This window comes from Asterias amurensis, chromosome 1 (genome assembly GCF_032118995.1).
Source record: "Asterias amurensis chromosome 1, ASM3211899v1".
NCBI classification, from domain to species: domain Eukaryota; kingdom Metazoa; phylum Echinodermata; class Asteroidea; order Forcipulatida; family Asteriidae; genus Asterias; species Asterias amurensis.
In genome coordinates this window covers 5,329,358-5,346,325 of record NC_092648.1, presented here as the reverse complement: position 1 = coordinate 5,346,325, position 16,968 = coordinate 5,329,358, and the positions used below count along the sequence as shown (strand labels likewise).

The 16,968-nt window shown below is 39.1% G+C and overlaps 2 protein-coding genes across 2 annotated transcripts; both read right to left on the bottom strand.

Moving 5' to 3' along the window:
- Positions 1-936: 936 nt before the first annotated feature.
- Positions 937-4,556, bottom strand: LOC139943680 (chymotrypsin-like elastase family member 2A). The gene is made up of 6 exons (XM_071940428.1): positions 4,060-4,556; positions 3,578-3,747; positions 3,078-3,264; positions 2,481-2,752; positions 1,845-1,984; positions 937-1,539 (listed from the first exon to the last, which is right to left on the bottom strand). The coding sequence occupies exons 2-6, from the start codon at positions 3,639-3,641 to the stop codon at positions 1,375-1,377; spliced, it is 828 nt and encodes a 275-aa protein (XP_071796529.1). The 5' UTR covers positions 3,642-3,747; positions 4,060-4,556; the 3' UTR covers positions 937-1,374.
- Positions 4,557-6,347: 1,791 nt separating this feature from the next.
- Positions 6,348-15,706, bottom strand: LOC139943660 (chymotrypsinogen A-like). The gene is made up of 7 exons (XM_071940396.1): positions 15,324-15,706; positions 14,115-14,198; positions 11,521-11,688; positions 11,071-11,257; positions 9,708-9,979; positions 8,736-8,875; positions 6,348-8,198 (listed from the first exon to the last, which is right to left on the bottom strand). The coding sequence occupies exons 3-7, from the start codon at positions 11,582-11,584 to the stop codon at positions 8,034-8,036; spliced, it is 828 nt and encodes a 275-aa protein (XP_071796497.1). The 5' UTR covers positions 11,585-11,688; positions 14,115-14,198; positions 15,324-15,706; the 3' UTR covers positions 6,348-8,033.
- Between the last annotated feature and the right edge of the window lie 1,262 nt (positions 15,707-16,968).

The window sequence follows — 16,968 nt, the reverse complement described above, 5'->3', positions numbered from 1 at the left end:
CCCGACTGCAGTGCATAGGTTTACCCGCCAACAGCTACAACTGAAATTTTGTCATAGTCTTCTCTACAAAGAGTTGGTGCGATGTGGGTTTGAACTTGTCATGACACTTCACCATAATTAGTTTGTAAAAAGTTGGGAAAGAAGTGCATTCTGCTCTACCAACCAGGCTCCTAGTGGATGATATCCAGGCCTACAACCTTATGGACTAAGAAGGGAGTAACCCTGTTTCAGCCCCAGAAGTAGGTGGCAACGTGCCCCTGGTGGCAACGTGCCCCTGGTGGCATTTGATTTGGGTTGATAAGCCAAATCGTTAAAATGTAGCCCTTACCTTGAAGTGGCTATCCGGCCTTGTGATGTTAAGTGATATCTTGTAAAAAAATACCAACAAAAATACAGGTCCGAGGTAAAAGGCTTGATGAGTGGTCAAAACATCATTGGACAGACACCTCATACTGATTTCACATGCATCTTGGTGCACTACCCATTGGTCTGTCATTTAATGGACTGAATAATACAGTGAAGTGATCTATTAACAGTCTAAACTGTTTTGAAAAGCTGTAGTAAATTTGTTTTCTTCACTGCCATTTGTGGGACAGGGGCAACTGGGAACTCAAGGCTGCCTGTCATTCTGCTTGCCACTGACTCTATACAATGGAAAGAAATGCTAAGATCAGATAAATTAACTGTAGGTACTTTATTAAAATTCCCCATCATGAACAATGTTTTCAATACTTACATTTTGTTTTTGTCAATGTATCATTTGCCTAATAACTGATTATAAAATAAAATCTGTTTTTTTTTTGCAATCTAGTTTGGCTTAATTAAAACGAAACTAATGATGAAATTATGTCAGGAAAATGACATAGATTTAGTCGGTTGTTCTACTTGAATTAGTGCCAATTATGAGCAGTAATTTGAAGAAAGTCTTGTGCTACAGTTACAATGTCACATGGCAGTTTTGTAAAAGGCAGCACACCTTTGCAATAGTCTGATAGAATGTGACATAGCCGAATAGCACCAGGGTTTGCCCATCTGAATATTGCTACACATAACTGACCAATCAAGTCATTGTAGCAGACATTAAACTCACAAAGACATGCTGCCAATAATCCTCAAAATTTAGAAAAGAAAAACTATGGGGGGAGGTTCACCCACTCCAAACACCATAGAGTTGAGCACTAAGCAGACGCACAATCGCGTCTGCCTCACGCAGCCATTAGCTGTATACAAAACTGCTTGATGTTCCCTCGTTTTTGCCAACCAAAGTGTTAGTGCGCACGGGCTATGTGCAATTTACATATTTCATAAAAGGGTCCATTTGGTATTATGTGCATTGACTCTGATCACTGAAACCGGAAACCTTTGAAGTTTATTTTAATTATTGCTCATGATGTAGTAGATCCAACTTTCAAATATTTTGGGATCAACATATATTGAAGGAATGCCGTACTGTGCACAAGGAATGAGACCCCAGCTGACAATCCCAGCAAGCTCCCATCTTCCTCCTGTTTTAACAACAAATGGACCGCCGCTGTCTCCCTGTAAATAGAAAGGCAAGAAATGGGTCAACGAACCAAAAACGTTTTTGTTATATGAGGAGTATACAGCGCTGGGCTGCCATGGGGCTCAAAGCCTTTTTCTAAACACAATATCAGACTCTACCCCGCATGTACACATTTATACCTCTAGCTGAAGCAATTATAGGGAAGTGTATTGTTCAAGGACACAAGTGTCATGGCCGAGATTGACCACACTCCGATGATTAATCCACCAGAATTTAAATTTAATGCAGCCATTTGACGCCCAGTTGGTAAAGTGTATTATGTTTTTGTGTGTATACTTACTGAGCATGCTCCCTTCATCCCGTTGGGGAATCCAGCACAAATCATGGTATGGTCGATGTTGTGCCAATACATGACCTTTTTGCAAGTGTCATGGTCCATTATTGGTGTCATAACCTGTTGGAGTTTATCTGGATACCAACCTAGTATTCAAATTGTATAAATAAAATAATAATTGTTCAATGCATTTCACCCAGTCATAGCAGTACACAATTTGTGCAACTTATTTTTTCTGTCCATCACAATACAAGTCCAGAAGGCCGTGGGGGGGGGGGGATCTCTCTTCCAAATCCAGGCCTTGGCTCTATCATACATTATAGAGCAGTGTGCGTTTTGTACACCCTTTTGCTTCAACATCACAGAGTGACTTTAACAGGAGCCTGTAGATGAGGTCTAGAAAAAACCGAAGGTATTGATGATTTCAAAAAGGTGGAGAAGGAAAACAACTAACGGGAGGGAACTAACGTTTTGTTGAACGATGACAGATTGTAAGTTTACAGAAAAAAACAAAGCTACAGGGAGTTCAGAAATGCAGCTGTAGAAAAGAAAAATGTACAATTTCTCAAAGAACTTGTATGTAGAACGTATAAAGTACCATCATAGAGGTGAATTATGAAAAGAAAAGCACAAGAACCCTACCTGCTTGTCCATCAGACTGCATTTCTCCCCAACCTGTGACGAACCCATTTCCTGCTGTGTGTGTACTCGATGGCAGGCATACAGTGTTTATCTTGTCCGATAAGGTCACAGGAGTTGATAATTTCATCAGCGCAACATCGTAGACAAGAGCATCTGGATTCCAGTATGTATTTTTGATAATTTTTGAAACGCCAGACTTTACCACATCACCTGTAGGAACTTTGTTGTCATGAGCACCGAGCCAGACTCCCCATAAATAAGGAGATTCCTTCCTGAAAAACAAGAAACAATAGTAATAATAATAATATTAAGTCTTTATATTGCGCCTTTTTACTAGCTTGATTTGAACAAAACTTTTTCTACGCTAACTTGGTACCTTTTTGGAGTCATGGTGATTGCAAAAGAACTGTAGCTACATGTACGACCAAAGGCCTAATGACCCTTTGCACGCACATCACACACGGCGACTGTGCCACGTTCACCACATAACGCACAGTGACATTGCCCACCAGTATGGCGCATCCAAGATTTTTCTGAGGATGGCATCAGGTGAATTGGGTTAATAGTGGAAATGTTGAGTTATTTCTTCAAACTTACCCCTCTACACAGTGGGCTGCTGTTACGACCCACTGGTTGTCAATGAGCGATCCACCGCACCAATGCATATAACTACCATCGTACTGCTTGAGACGAAGACTAACTTGCCATGGCCAGGAGTTGGGTGTGGCTTCGTGTCCTCCCACAACACGTGATTCGTTGGGTGGAATCGCTGTTTTCCCACAATCTTCACATGAAATCAAATCAAATCAAATAAACTGATTATTAAAGGGCATATACACACCACCTGACGCGCACGAAACATTTTCACAGAAGATTTGCAAAAAACTTCAAAAATTTGCAATGGAAACAAGTGGTAGATTGTCTAGAGTTATTAAACTGTTTCGCCCTTTAGACAAAAGGGCATTTTATGAATGTAAATCAAAGAGTAGTGACTAGTTCTTAAACGGCCGTTTCAAACCTTGCATGGCCACGACCCTGCCGGTTTTAAACTGCCGTTCACGAGCTCTTCGCTAACCTTTTATTCCCTTAATACTTGCCTTTCAAGTTGGCATTGCAGGCAATGAAGGTTCCCAGTAACACAAAGAGTGAACGTAGCGCCATGGTGAGATATATAGGTACGATGAATGGTCAGTCACAAAACTCCACTCTCGAATGACCATCCCAAGATGAGACACTCATATTTATACTCGGTTTATTATCTGCAGATCTTCGTGTGTGAGACAAAACAGGTGCTTTTATGATTGTGGGCAAACAACATAAACAAGTTTGTTTTTGTCAAAGATAGGATTGTTCTTGAAAAAAAGGTTATTTGTTCGGTTGATTAGTTCTTGTTATTTATGGAAGAAAATTGGTGTGGTGCACCCATTTTAATATTAATGATACAGACAATTTATATATGAAATATGCTCCTGTGTACTTAACAATTAACCCCCCTAAGCAATCCATACAATTTTAAAACCTTAAAGAAAATAAAGTTAAAAGAGATAGATAGAGTCCATATGAAAGTATTATATCTCACATTTTAAAGTGAAGTTTATGGAGACTTTCTGTCCTCCATCTGTGGTCAACAAATTGGCAGCAGGTTGACTCGTAAGCACTTTGCCTTAGAAGCAGTCCACATCGTCACCACACACCCTCTTTCCCCATCATGGACCTTCAATCGATGGGAGGAATGTCTGGGCAACATCCTCAACTCGACTCCATGATTTCATTCCAACTCCACAGACCCCTACCTCGGGTTCCCCAAGCTTAGTGCCAAAACCTACGCAAGAAGAGTGGGGTTTGCAGGGCACTGCTATCGCCACCCTGAGCTTCCAACCAGCAAGCTTGTCCTCTGGGAGCCTAAGCAAGGTCTAGCCCAAAGAGGTCGAGGTCACCTGACCTATGTCGATCTGCTCAGAAGAGACACTGGGTTTGTGACTGCTGGAGAAATATCCACATGAATGAGGGACAGGGAGATCTGGAGACAACTCAGCTGTAACATCATAGACCGAGGACACCGCTCCAAATAGAAGAAGACAACTCCATCCTTCACACCTATATGCTGGGACCTTCCTTATGGGGCCTGGGTCCAACTCAATCGCCTTAAGGCCCGGTCCCACTGCAGCGATAACGAGAACGATAACGATAACGACGCAAAGATAACGCAGTCCATTGGTTGAATGAGCGTGTGCGTATTCTGTGTGGAGCAATTCAACCAATAGATTGCGCTCTCTTTGCGTCTTGATTGTTATCGTTATCGCTGCAGTGTAACTCGGCCTTTAGAACTAGCTCGGACTGTAACATTTTCCTTTAAAGCATCAGAGCTACCAGCTCACATTTGTGTCAGTGTAGCAGCCAACAACCCATCAGCCACATCATTCATGACTGCCTTGACTTCAGACCAGCAAACGCAAGCAGAGAAATAACATGTAGATAAACCTACTACAATTTGCAGTCCGTTATGAAGTATAAGTTACCAGAAACATTTTATTTATGGTAACCAAATTCTTATAAGGTATGGATCCTTCATAAATACTTTGGATTTCGTTGAGCACCATGTGAGGTTTTTCCCACCCATGACACAATGTAAGCAGAAATAAAAGAACAATTAACTTATCAAACCAAACAAATGAAAGCCAAAGTACACGATTGGGAAAACAAAATATGGTTATCTTAAAGTGGCAATCTGATGCTATATATATATCAGTAACAATCTTGCAGAGAATCATTTATATCTGAGATACTGCTAAGTCTAAGCAACAGACACCTTGCATGTGATGTCACAAGCCAAAACAGCACCCCCATTGAGGTTAATAGAGACCTATCATTGGCTGAGAGATATGTGCGGTACATGCACATTTCTATTGATGGAACCTCAGCAATGGTGGCCAATGAAAGGGGTCATAACATTGAAAGAAAAAAACCCCAAAAACATATGCCCTTCACAGTTACAAAAGGGCATCCGACTACCAATATGGGGCAGGCAAGATTTATGGTGTGATAACTTGAATTCGGTCAGTATCACTTAAAAGCAGTGGACACTATTGGTAATTACTCAAAATAATGATCAGCATAAAACCTCACTTGCTAAACAGAGTAATGGGGAGAGGTTGATAGTATAAAATATTGTGAGGAACGGCTCCCTCAAGAAAGAAGTAATTTCCCATGAATTTGATTTCGAGACCTCAAGTTAAGAATTTGAGGTCTCGAAATCAATCATCTGAAAGCCACAACTACTTGTGACAGGGGTGTTTTTTTCTTTTATAGTTATCTTGCAAATCCGACGACCAATCAAGCTCAAATTTTCACAGGTTTGTTATTTTGTCTATAATATGTGTGGGTTCGAATCCCGGTCATGACACTTGTGTCCTTGAGCAAGATACTTTACTATAATTGCTTCTCTTCACCCAGGGGTATAAATGGGTACCTGCGAGGGTAGAGGTTGATATTGTGAATGAAAAAGCCTTTGGAGCGATATAAACTGTTTCCCAGATTGTATAAACTCCCAAGGGAGCTGAGAAACATTAAAAAGGGATGTTATTGACCCTATGACCAGGGCACTAATGTAAAGCGCATTGATACGGTTATAGTGAAATGCGCTATACAAGAATTGGTTATTATTATTATTATTTACAATAATTACTTTGTCAAAAGTTGATAAGTAATGCATTCTGCTCTACTAGCAGGGTCCCAGTGAATGCTACCCATGCCTACATCCTTATTATGGACTCTGGGGGTGGGGGTCTCCTGGCTGCCTCTCTCTCTCTCTCTCTCTCTGCACGCCACTGACTCTGAACATTAGAAACAAACTTTAAGACCAAATAATTAAATCAACTGTGAACATTTTATTAAAGGTGTTCATCATGAAAAATATCTTCAATACTAATATTATGTGTTTGTTATTGTTTCATTTGTCTTAATTGATTATAGAATCTAATAAAATACTGATTTTTGGCAAATTAATGTAGTTAGGCTGAAATTAATGATGAATTTACGTCAGAAAAACGACTCAAAGTTAGTTTGTTGTTGTACTTGAATTAGTGCTTCAAAACCAATTGTGAGCAGTGATTTGAATAATGTCTAGCAATGTCATATGGTATTAGACAAGCTTTCAAGTAGTTTTGTAAAAGGTTGCAGACCTATACACGATTCTCAATGAGTTTCATATGGCCCAATAGCCCAATAGCACCAGGGTTTGCCCAACTGGATGTTGCTACATAAAACTGACCAATCAAGTCATTGTAGCAGACATTACTAAAAATCAAACTCACAAAGTGGCATCCTGCCAAAATGATCCTCAAAACTTCATAATTCGAGGTGGAAGCAGACTTACCAGGTAAATCCAATGTGCATGCTTTGAAATACGTAAACCTCTAGCTACCGGGCAACCTCGGTAGTCTAGTTGGTACGACACTGCTCTAGAATTGCAAGGATCGTGGGTTTCAAATCTCACCCGAGTAACATGCCTGTGATATTTTTTCACAGGACTCGGGAAAGTACTGAGTATACAGTGCTAACACACATCGGTGTATGGGTGAAAACCAAAATTAATATTCTTTAACCCCGATGCAAATTATCTATTATATCGTTGCGGTACCCGCTGCCAAAACATAGGATTCGAACTGCCTCTAGCTGCCGGGCAACCTCGGTAGTCTACTTGGTCAGACACTGCTCTAGAATTGCAAAGGTCGTGGGTTCGAATCCCACCCGAGTAACATGCCTGTGATATTTTTTCACAGGACTCGGGAAAGTACCGAGTATACAGTGCTAACACACATCGGTGTATGGTTAAAAACCAAAATTAATATTAACATTGGAAACATACCTGGCTGCTGCCAATTATTGTTCAAAAGTCTCCCAAATTATCAAGTAAAAGCAACATACTAAGATTAAAGGCTTCAAATAGATACAAGCTGGGAATCAAACTTCAAAAAATGAACACAGAAGTTATGACGACTTTAGGTGAATTGGGGCAATCGGGCATCATGTGCATTACAGGGTTAAAGAAAAGAAGTTGACCGGAATTTGTGATTTCTTTTCTTCAAAACAAACGGATGACACTCAAAATTTCAGTAAAGCATATATTTAACAAGCACTCTCTCCTGCTTATTAGGAAAAAAGAATGAAAGAAATTTATCAATCCTAAAAGAAGTTATGTTTACTTTAATAAAGGTACTCACTTTGCAAGCTGTCCACGGAATACTTGACAAAACAAAATAATATGCAAAGACAAGCATTTAAGCTGTGTAGATTCAGTCAAGCATTAGCATTCCATGGACAACTACAAACGTGAGTGCTTTCAGTAAAACAGGCATAACTTCTCTCAGAAATGATCAATTTGTTTCATTCTTTTTTGGGGGTAAGCAGAAAAGAATGCTTGTTTATAATGTGCTTCACTGGGGTTTGGAGTGCCAGTTGCTGTAATGGTTTTAAATCTTAAGTCTCAGTCAACTTCTTTTCAACTCACCCTGTAGATCTGTACCCTGAAACTGAAAATCTTTTCAGTTTATTTTAATTCGAGTTTATGGTGGTATAGATCCAACTTTCAAACTTTTTGGGATCAGTGTATATTGAAGGAATTCCGTTCTGTGCACAAGGAATGAGACCCCAACTGACGATCCCAGCAAGCTCCCATCTTCCTCCTGTTTTAACAACAAATGGACCGCCGCTGTCTCCCTGTAAAAAGAAAGGCAAGAAACAGGTTAGAGTTTGATACTTTTTTTAGACACAGCTTAACATCAAAAATCACAAACAGCACACAGGATATGACTGGTTTTATTTTTTATGTTAATCGAGACTGGTGTTGGTTTATTTTTATTGTGCGAGCAGCTCTTTGAAATTTCGTTAATGAACAATAATAACAGGTTCTTATGTAGCGCATTTTACAAAAGCGTATCATCTCGCTTTATATTAAGTGGATTGGTAATTGGGCCATAAACATCCTGTAATCTGGGCAGTATACAGCCCCGAGCTGCCGTGGCGCTCCAAGGCCTTTTTCAAACACAATATCAACCTCTACCCTTGCAGGTACCCATTTATACTCCTGTGTGAAGAGAAACAATTACAAGGAAGTGTATTGCTCAAAGCTAAGACACAAACGTCATGGCTGAGATTCAGCCACACACTGTGATGACTAAACCAGTAGAACTTTAATTTGATGGGCTTAATAACGCCCGACTGGTTAAGAGTGTATAATATTCTGTGTGTACTTACTGAGCATGCTCCCTTCTGCTGGTTGGGGAATCCAGCACAAACCATGGCGTCATCCACAAAGTATGGCTGCATAACTTTTACGCAAGTGTCATGGTCCATTATTGGTGTCAAAACCTGTTGGAGCTTATCTGGATACCAACCTAGTATTTAAATCATATGTGTAAATTAAACCTTGTTTAAAGGCAGTGGAAACTATTGGTAATTACTCAAAATAACTATCATCATAAAACCTTTCTTGATTACGAGTAATGGGGAGAGGTGGCTAGTATAAAACATTGTGAGAAACAGCTCCCTCTGAAATAACTTTTTGAGAAAGAAGTAATTAGAAGAAATAGAAGGGACACCCCTATTACTAATAGTATATATCTACTCTGTTGAACAGTGGAAACATTGTCAGTTTATGGAAAACAATAAACAGGTAGTTCAGAAGTGCAGGTGTAAAAAGGGAAAACTTGCATTTGGAACATATAACATTAGAAAGTAAAAGGCAAAATGTATATTGGGAGTGAAATTTGTTAAAAAAAACAAAAAAAACACAGCAAATACTTTGCCAGTTAACAGCAAAAGGAATACGAAAGAAACATTAATTTTTTTTCTTTTCTTGTGAATTACAAAAAAGCAAACACATATATTCCCATGGTGGCCTGAAGGTGGCATACTTTACCGGAGAGTTTTAATAATATCTTGCTTTCTTGATCAACAGCAAAAAACACAAGGAAATTTGACAAATTGCACATCATTCATTTCTACATCAGAACGTTACCATCGTGAAAGTGAACAACGATTAGAACAATGAAGCACACAGCACGCAGCATGACTTGTTTGATTGCTACTGCACATGCACGCACACCATCACAGCACACCATCACGCACACCATCACAGCACACCATCACAGACGCCATGTTGTAGGGCAGATATTTGAATGGTGATGTCATATTCAATACGGTTTATAAAAAGCACAAGAACCCTACCTGCTTGTCCATAGTACTGCATTTCTCCCCAGCCTGTGACGAACCCATTCCCTGCTGTGTGAGTTTTCGCAGGCAGGCAAACAGTGCTGATCTCGTCACTTAAGGTGAAGTAAGTTGCTAATTTAATCAGCGCAATATCATTCACAAGACCGCTTGGATTCCAATATGGATTTTTGAAAATTCCTGCAACTTTCGACACTACAACACTGCCAGAAGGAACTTTGTTGTCATGTGCACCAAGCCAGACTTCCCATAAATAAGGAGCTTCCTTCCTAAAAATAAAATTAAAAAAAATCAAATAAGAATAGAGCCCTTGCTTGTCACATCAAAAGCTTACTGGGGTCAAAAAGCGCCCTCACTGGGGTCAAAAAGCGCCCTCACTGGGGTCAAAAAGCGCCCTCACTGGGGTCAAAAAGCGCCCTCACTGGGGTCAAAAAGCGCCCTCACTGGGGTCAAAAAGCGCCCTCACTGGGGTCAAAAAACGCCCTCACTGGGGTCAAAAAGCGCCCTCACTGGGGTCAAAAAGCGCCCTCACTGGGGTCAAAAAGCGCCCTCACTGGGGTCAAAAAGCGCCCTCACTGGGGTCAAAAAGCGCCCTCACTGGGGTCAAAAAGCGCCCTCACTGGGGTCAAAAAGCGCCCTCACTGGGGTCAAAAAGCGCCCTCACTGGGGTCAAAAAGCACCCTCACTGGGGTCAAAGGAGGCAAACGATTTGTGCGTAAAAACAAGCGTGCAACCTCGGCGTCCCGGTAGTGTTTCGCGTTAGCAAGGGGTCTATTGGTAGAAAGGCGTCTAAAAGCTTGTACACAATTTAAAGAAACCCACATGACCTCTTGTTCAGGGGAGTAGTCACGTTAGACCGTTGCAGATGGGGGAGGGAGGGGGATACGAGGTTGTAGCCTGAATTTCTGTTTGGGTGCGTATCTCGATGGCTTCAATAGAGCTAAATAAAGCAATCATGAAATCATGAAATCACCACACTCTGTAAAGCGCCCAGATCAAAATAACGATCGAGGGAACGATGTATATAGTGTTTTGAGGTTATCAAATCATTCCATGATTGGCAACCTTGCAAAGTAGCAAGTCTAATTTCACAGTGCAGTAGACTTGTAGACTTGATTTGCAAGCCCAATAGACCTTTATCACACTGTCACCATCTTGGTCATACTCCCTGTTTCCAACAATAGTAATGCATGCCAACATTCATTACGCAAATATGGCACCACACTATTATTTCGTCCTGCCTCAGTTTGGTTACAATGAGTTGGAATGGAGTAAAATCAAGATGGCCACACCGTGATAAAGGTCTATAGTGCTCAGATCAAAAGCCTAGTGAAATGTTGAGTTATTTCTTCACACTTACCCCTCTACACAGTGAGCTGCTGTTACGACCCAATTGTAGTGTATGAGCGATCCACCGCACCAATGCAAGTTAGTACCATCGTACTGCTTGAGTTGAAGACTAACCTGCCATGGCCAAGAGTTGGCCTGGGCTTCGTGTCCTCCCACAACACGTGATTCATCGGGTGGATGGGCTGGTTGCCCACAATCTTCAAATGAAATCAAATTGGATTACTGATTATTAAGGGAAACAGAAATCAGTGGTTTAGTGGTGTATGAAGCTTTGCAAAACTTAAGTTGTGATATGAACTGCAGGAGTGATACACTTACCCCCAAAATTGGCATTGCTGGAAGTCTTGCACCTTACGCACTTTATAATCTTTGAGCTATACTGAATTTCTGAGGCTCATTTCCCATGCTAGTAATTTTTCTTAGCGACAGTAGAGTCATGATATAAACTGGTAATACTTACCATTCAAGTTGGCATTGCAGGCAATGAAGGTTGCCAGTAACACAAAGAGTGAACGTAGCATCATGGTGAGAGAGGTACAATGAATGGTCAGCCGCAAAACTCCACTCCCGAATGACCATCCCAAGATGAGACACTCATATTTATATGCTTTTAATTATCTGCAGATCTCTGTGTGTGAGACAAAACAGGTGCCTTTTATGATTGTGAGTAAATAAGGTTGTTCTTATTGGCAAGAAACTGACAAAGTTTGCCGCCCTAGATAGAATTGTGTTCTCAACCTAATTCTCACAAAAAGTTTGTTTGATTAGTTGATTATTTATAGTTCAATGAATTATGTATGTGGGACTACGTTTTGAATTATGAGACCTACTCCTTTTACATAACACCATGTAATAGCTATAAGGTGCAGTAGCGCAATATGCTGCCAAACCAGGAACACCCTGGTGAACCCCTTCTTATTTCAATAAGTGCACTGTTTTTTTTTAACATGCATTACACAACACACGGGACCAACGGCTTTATGTCCCTTCCAAAGGTTGAAGCATCATGGTTGGGTGTCTCGCTTAAGGAAACCGTGTAAAACAACTGGGTATCGAACCCACACTCTGATCACAAAACACCAGAATTTGAATTCTGGTTTCTTAACCGCTAGGCCATGACACGCCACTAATGCAACTTCTACAGACTTCAAGGGTTGTGAAACGAATCAAGGGCATTTTAATCGCGTGGGATTCAAACCCATAACCAACAAGTTGGTATATGACACTACCCTAGAATCGCAAAGTCGCAAAATATTGGTCTTCAAACATCAGTGATGAAACCAATAACTAAAATGTATATTTTTTTGTCTGAGATAGGGGAGTTCAAACAAGTTCATGAGGCAAAACCGGTCCACAGATGGCTAAATTACATCCGTTTGACCGATCTTCGGCACATGGACATTTGGCCGTTATCAGTCATTGGCATAATTAAGTGTATAAATAGGTTTTTCATATTTGTGAACTTTGAAACATCCGATTTACATAGACTTACAAAGACAAGAGTAATGTTGGTTTAACTTGTATTCAAATTAGTATAAGAAAAATGTTTATTCAAAAGTAACTATAAATATAAATATGAATAGTAAATTAGGGCGTACAAGCACGTGTAAAATCCCTTTAAGGGAGTGTTGGCTCTGAAAAGAACCGGTTAGGTCTTGAGGCTTTGAACAGTGTACTCTGCTCGTCTTCAGGAGAATGCTTGTTCACTTTGTGGGGTTTAACTAGTACATCACTACATTATTACATGTACATGTACAACATCAGTAGAATTTGAAACTTTGCATGGTGGAAATACGGTATAGAAAGGTTTGCGGTAACACCATGTAATGACTATCTCTAATGAGTTGGGGTGGTTCTGAAAAGAACCTTTGGTTACAACTCTATAAATATTCTTTATCCCGATGCAAATTTAAAATGTACTATTTGTCAATTGCATAACTTATTGCAGTATCCATGCTAAAACATAGAATGTACAACATCAACAAACATTAATGTTTGTTGAATTGAAAGGCGAGGAAAGATACCACTATAAAGCAAACCAAACCACCCATCTCATCATCCAAAATGTTTCTCATGACAGAAACTTACATTTCTGAAAAGAACATGAGTCTTTGATAGAGATATGTTAAAGGCAGTGGACACTATTGGTAACTACTCAAAATAGTTATAAGCATAAAACCTTACTTGGTAATGAGTAATGGGGAAAGGTTGATAGTATAAAACATTGTGAGAAACGGCTCCCTCTGAAGTGACGTAGTTTACGAGAAAGAAGTAATTTTCCACAAATTTGATTTCGAGACCTCCAAGTTAGTTGAGGTCTCGAAATCAAATATCTGAAACCACACAACTTCATGTGACAAGGGTGTTTTTTTCTTTCATTATTTTCTGGCAACTTTGACGACCGATTGAGCTCAAATTTTCACGGGTTTGTTATTTTATACATATGTTGAGATACACCAACTGTGAAGGCTAGTCTTTGACAATTACCAATAGTGTCCAGTGTCTTTAAATCCAGGTTCAACTGCTAAACTTTCCTTGCATGAACCTGAACAAAAACTAGCCCAATGCAACTCCCACGGACGTCTATTAATCAACAGAGCCAGTGAATTTATCTTGATAATGGAAGTTTAAGTCTAGTCAGGTGTTTGTTCACACAATGATGAGGACATCTTTATCTTATGCCAATGAACTTCAAAAAAACTGTTTGCTGACACAATAATATCCACAATAATAGCTATCGGGCAATCTGGATAGTCTAGTTGGTATGATACTGCTCTAGAATTGCAAAGGTTGTGGGTTCGAATCTATCAATTGCATAACTTATTGCAGTATCCATGCTAAAACATAGAATTCAAACTGCCTCAAGCTACAGGGAAATCTTGGTGGTCTAGTTAATAGACACTGCTATGGAATTGCAATGGTAAGGGGATCGAATCCAATCCAAGTTATATGCCGATGATTTTTTTCACCGAGCTCGGGAAAGTACTTAGAATTCGATGCTTACAATCATCAGTGTAAGGGTCAAACCAAAGATTAATAATATCACATACTTACAATTATTTATTTCTTTTTTCACCAACAATGGCTACTGTTGTTCTTGTTACTGTTCTGCTACTCATGCAGAATATTTCACAGCGGCTAAAAGAAAACACAATACACATCAACAGGTATATAAATGTAAGTGTAAAAGAAGCAGTCCAGTGCAAATACATGAAAGAGAGACAGAGATATACAGAAAGAGAAAGAGATATACATTTCTAGTGTTTCTGATCAGCAGAGTGTGGATGCGAATCCCCAGCCGTGACACTCGTGTCCATAAGCAAGACACTTAACTGTTGCTTCGTCCTTTGGATGGGACATAAAGCCGTTGGTCCCATGTTTTGTGTAAAAAAGAACCCAGTGCAATTAAAGAGATGGGGTTCGCTCCGGTACTCCTAGCTGTGGCTGCTAAATTCCCCCAAGCCCCTTGTTGACCTTAATAATGTGCTACATAATTGGGTCTCAGAATTCACAACTTCAATAACCTATCTTTCTGAAAGTTTGTATATACTCAGCGCCTTGAGTACCTTGTTTGGTAGATACGTGCGCTGTATAAGACTTCAATATTATTTATCTTCTTATTATTTTTTAGAGAGGCAGACAGCATACAGAAAAAGCAAGTGGTAAACAATAAACACAAATATTTATGTGTAAAAAAAACCTGTTGAAACACACAACAAATATCAATAGCATTTGAATCACTGTTGCTTATTTTGATTGCAGCAATCTAAATAAAAGAAGCCTGGTATGATTGTGCACACGTGTGGTTCCCCGTTTAAAGGAATTGGTACTTTTTCAAAATGTCCACAGATTTAAATTAAACTTACAGGGTTTGAAGATAATGATAGTGGAAAGCTTCCCTTCAAATATTACTTACTGAGGTGCTGTAGTTTTAAGAAATGAGTAAAACAAGTCACAAAATAGTTTTGGTCTCATGAGACCAAAACTATTTTAGCATGTAAAATCCCCTTAACCAGTTATGATATTATACCAAAACCATATCATAACTGGTTAATACGTTTTTACATGCTAAAACCGAGACGAAAATTATTACTTTTACTCAAAAACTACAGCACCTCAGTAAGTTAAATTTCAAGGGAAGCTTTCTACTATCATAATCTTCAAACTGTGTAAGTTTAATGTATATCTGTGGATATTGTGTTTTTTGTTAGGAAAAAGTACATATACCATTTAATTGATTTTTAATAAACAAAATGTGTATACCTTGGCTTCTGTAACTTGCAAGTGAATCTTGGCTTCAGTCCATTCTTTTACAATCCAGTAATTATCAATCCAGTTGCTGTTACTCTGTAATTCAAACGAGAGTCATCAATTAAAGGCAATTATTCGGACGAAGAATGTTAGATTCAAGATGTAGTATACTTTTGGAAAACTTGAAGATGGAAAGGAATTTTCTTGTCCAACATGATGGACTTTCCTTTGACAATGCAATAAGGAGTTGGGAGTACAATTGTAGGCTTGTTTTCTTTTGTTTTTGAAAGGGCAAGGGCACCAAGGCATTATCTCCTCAGTACCCTATGAGGAAATTGTAAATTTCTACTGAAGCATTTCAAGGGGCAATGATCAGGGCCCAATTTCATAGAGCTGCTAAGCGAAAACATTTGCTTAGCAGCTCTCTGAAATTGGGCACAGGGGGCATGAAGGCAATGCCCTTTCATTGCCTCTGTGAAGTATGAGGCCTGGCATTGGGAAAATAGAACGAACTGTTGCAAACTACTTACCAACCAAAAGCACATATATGGTATAAATGCAAAAAAAAGAGTTAGTGGTCTGACATTTTTACTCTAGCAGAAACTTTCTCAGCCTTCAAAGACTCAGCTAAGGGTCGCAACGTCAGGCCACTAGCTATGTTTTTGAACGAACAAAATTGCTCACGGTTTTTTAATACTCACGATTTAAAATCTGGTCCATGGTAAAACTCAAAACTACAAAAAAAGTCACAAACAATTTATATAAAAACAGCATTTCTGATTTTAGCTAGAGTGCACTGTAAATCATACACAATTTATTTACAATTTTCAATATACTATATCAATTTCATCTAACATTATTCATCTCATATTATGTAATATTCAGAACATAAATTTAACTCTACTGTAAATTAAAAATATTTTCAGCAAGAATTACACAAAGCACAAACGAATTAAATGTCAAATAATGCTTTAGTGCTCATCATACCCTATGAGATTTAAGAGTTTAAGTTCAGAAAATTCAGCTTGGCATTTTTTTTAAGCTTTTGACTTATTACTTGAAGTAAGAAGAAAAAATGTTAATTTGACGCAGTGAAAAGTCAATTTTGGATTATTCTTTAATACAATATCTTTTCGAGTAAGAATGGTCACTGCCACATATGCATCCAAAACTTCTTTCTTTGTTCTTACCCTAAAACATTTGTGGTTTATATTGATACCTACAACATTTAATACAAAATCATGGACTTGATATCAAATCAAACTCTAAAAAGGAAAGTTTTTTATTTAAGTTTTTTTTTATCTAAATATGGTGATGGATTGGGTCGGATTGGCAGGGTGTGGGTTCCGATCCAAGGTCTTGAAACTTGCTACATAAAATTGGGGAGGTAGTGCATTCTGCTCTACCTGCTAGGCTTCGAATTGAAGATACCCAAGCCTACATTCGTATGGACTGTGAAAGGGAAAACCCTGTTTCAGCCCTAGGAGTAGGTGGCAACGACCTCTGTAATAAAATAATTGTAGCCCACACCTTGAAGTGGCAGTCAGGCCTTGTGTGTCAGGCAACTTGCATAAAAGAAAAATATAAAAAAATAAATAAACAATTTTGAAAACTGGCATGATAGTTGGACCTTAGAAAAAAAGTTTAAACAGTTGAT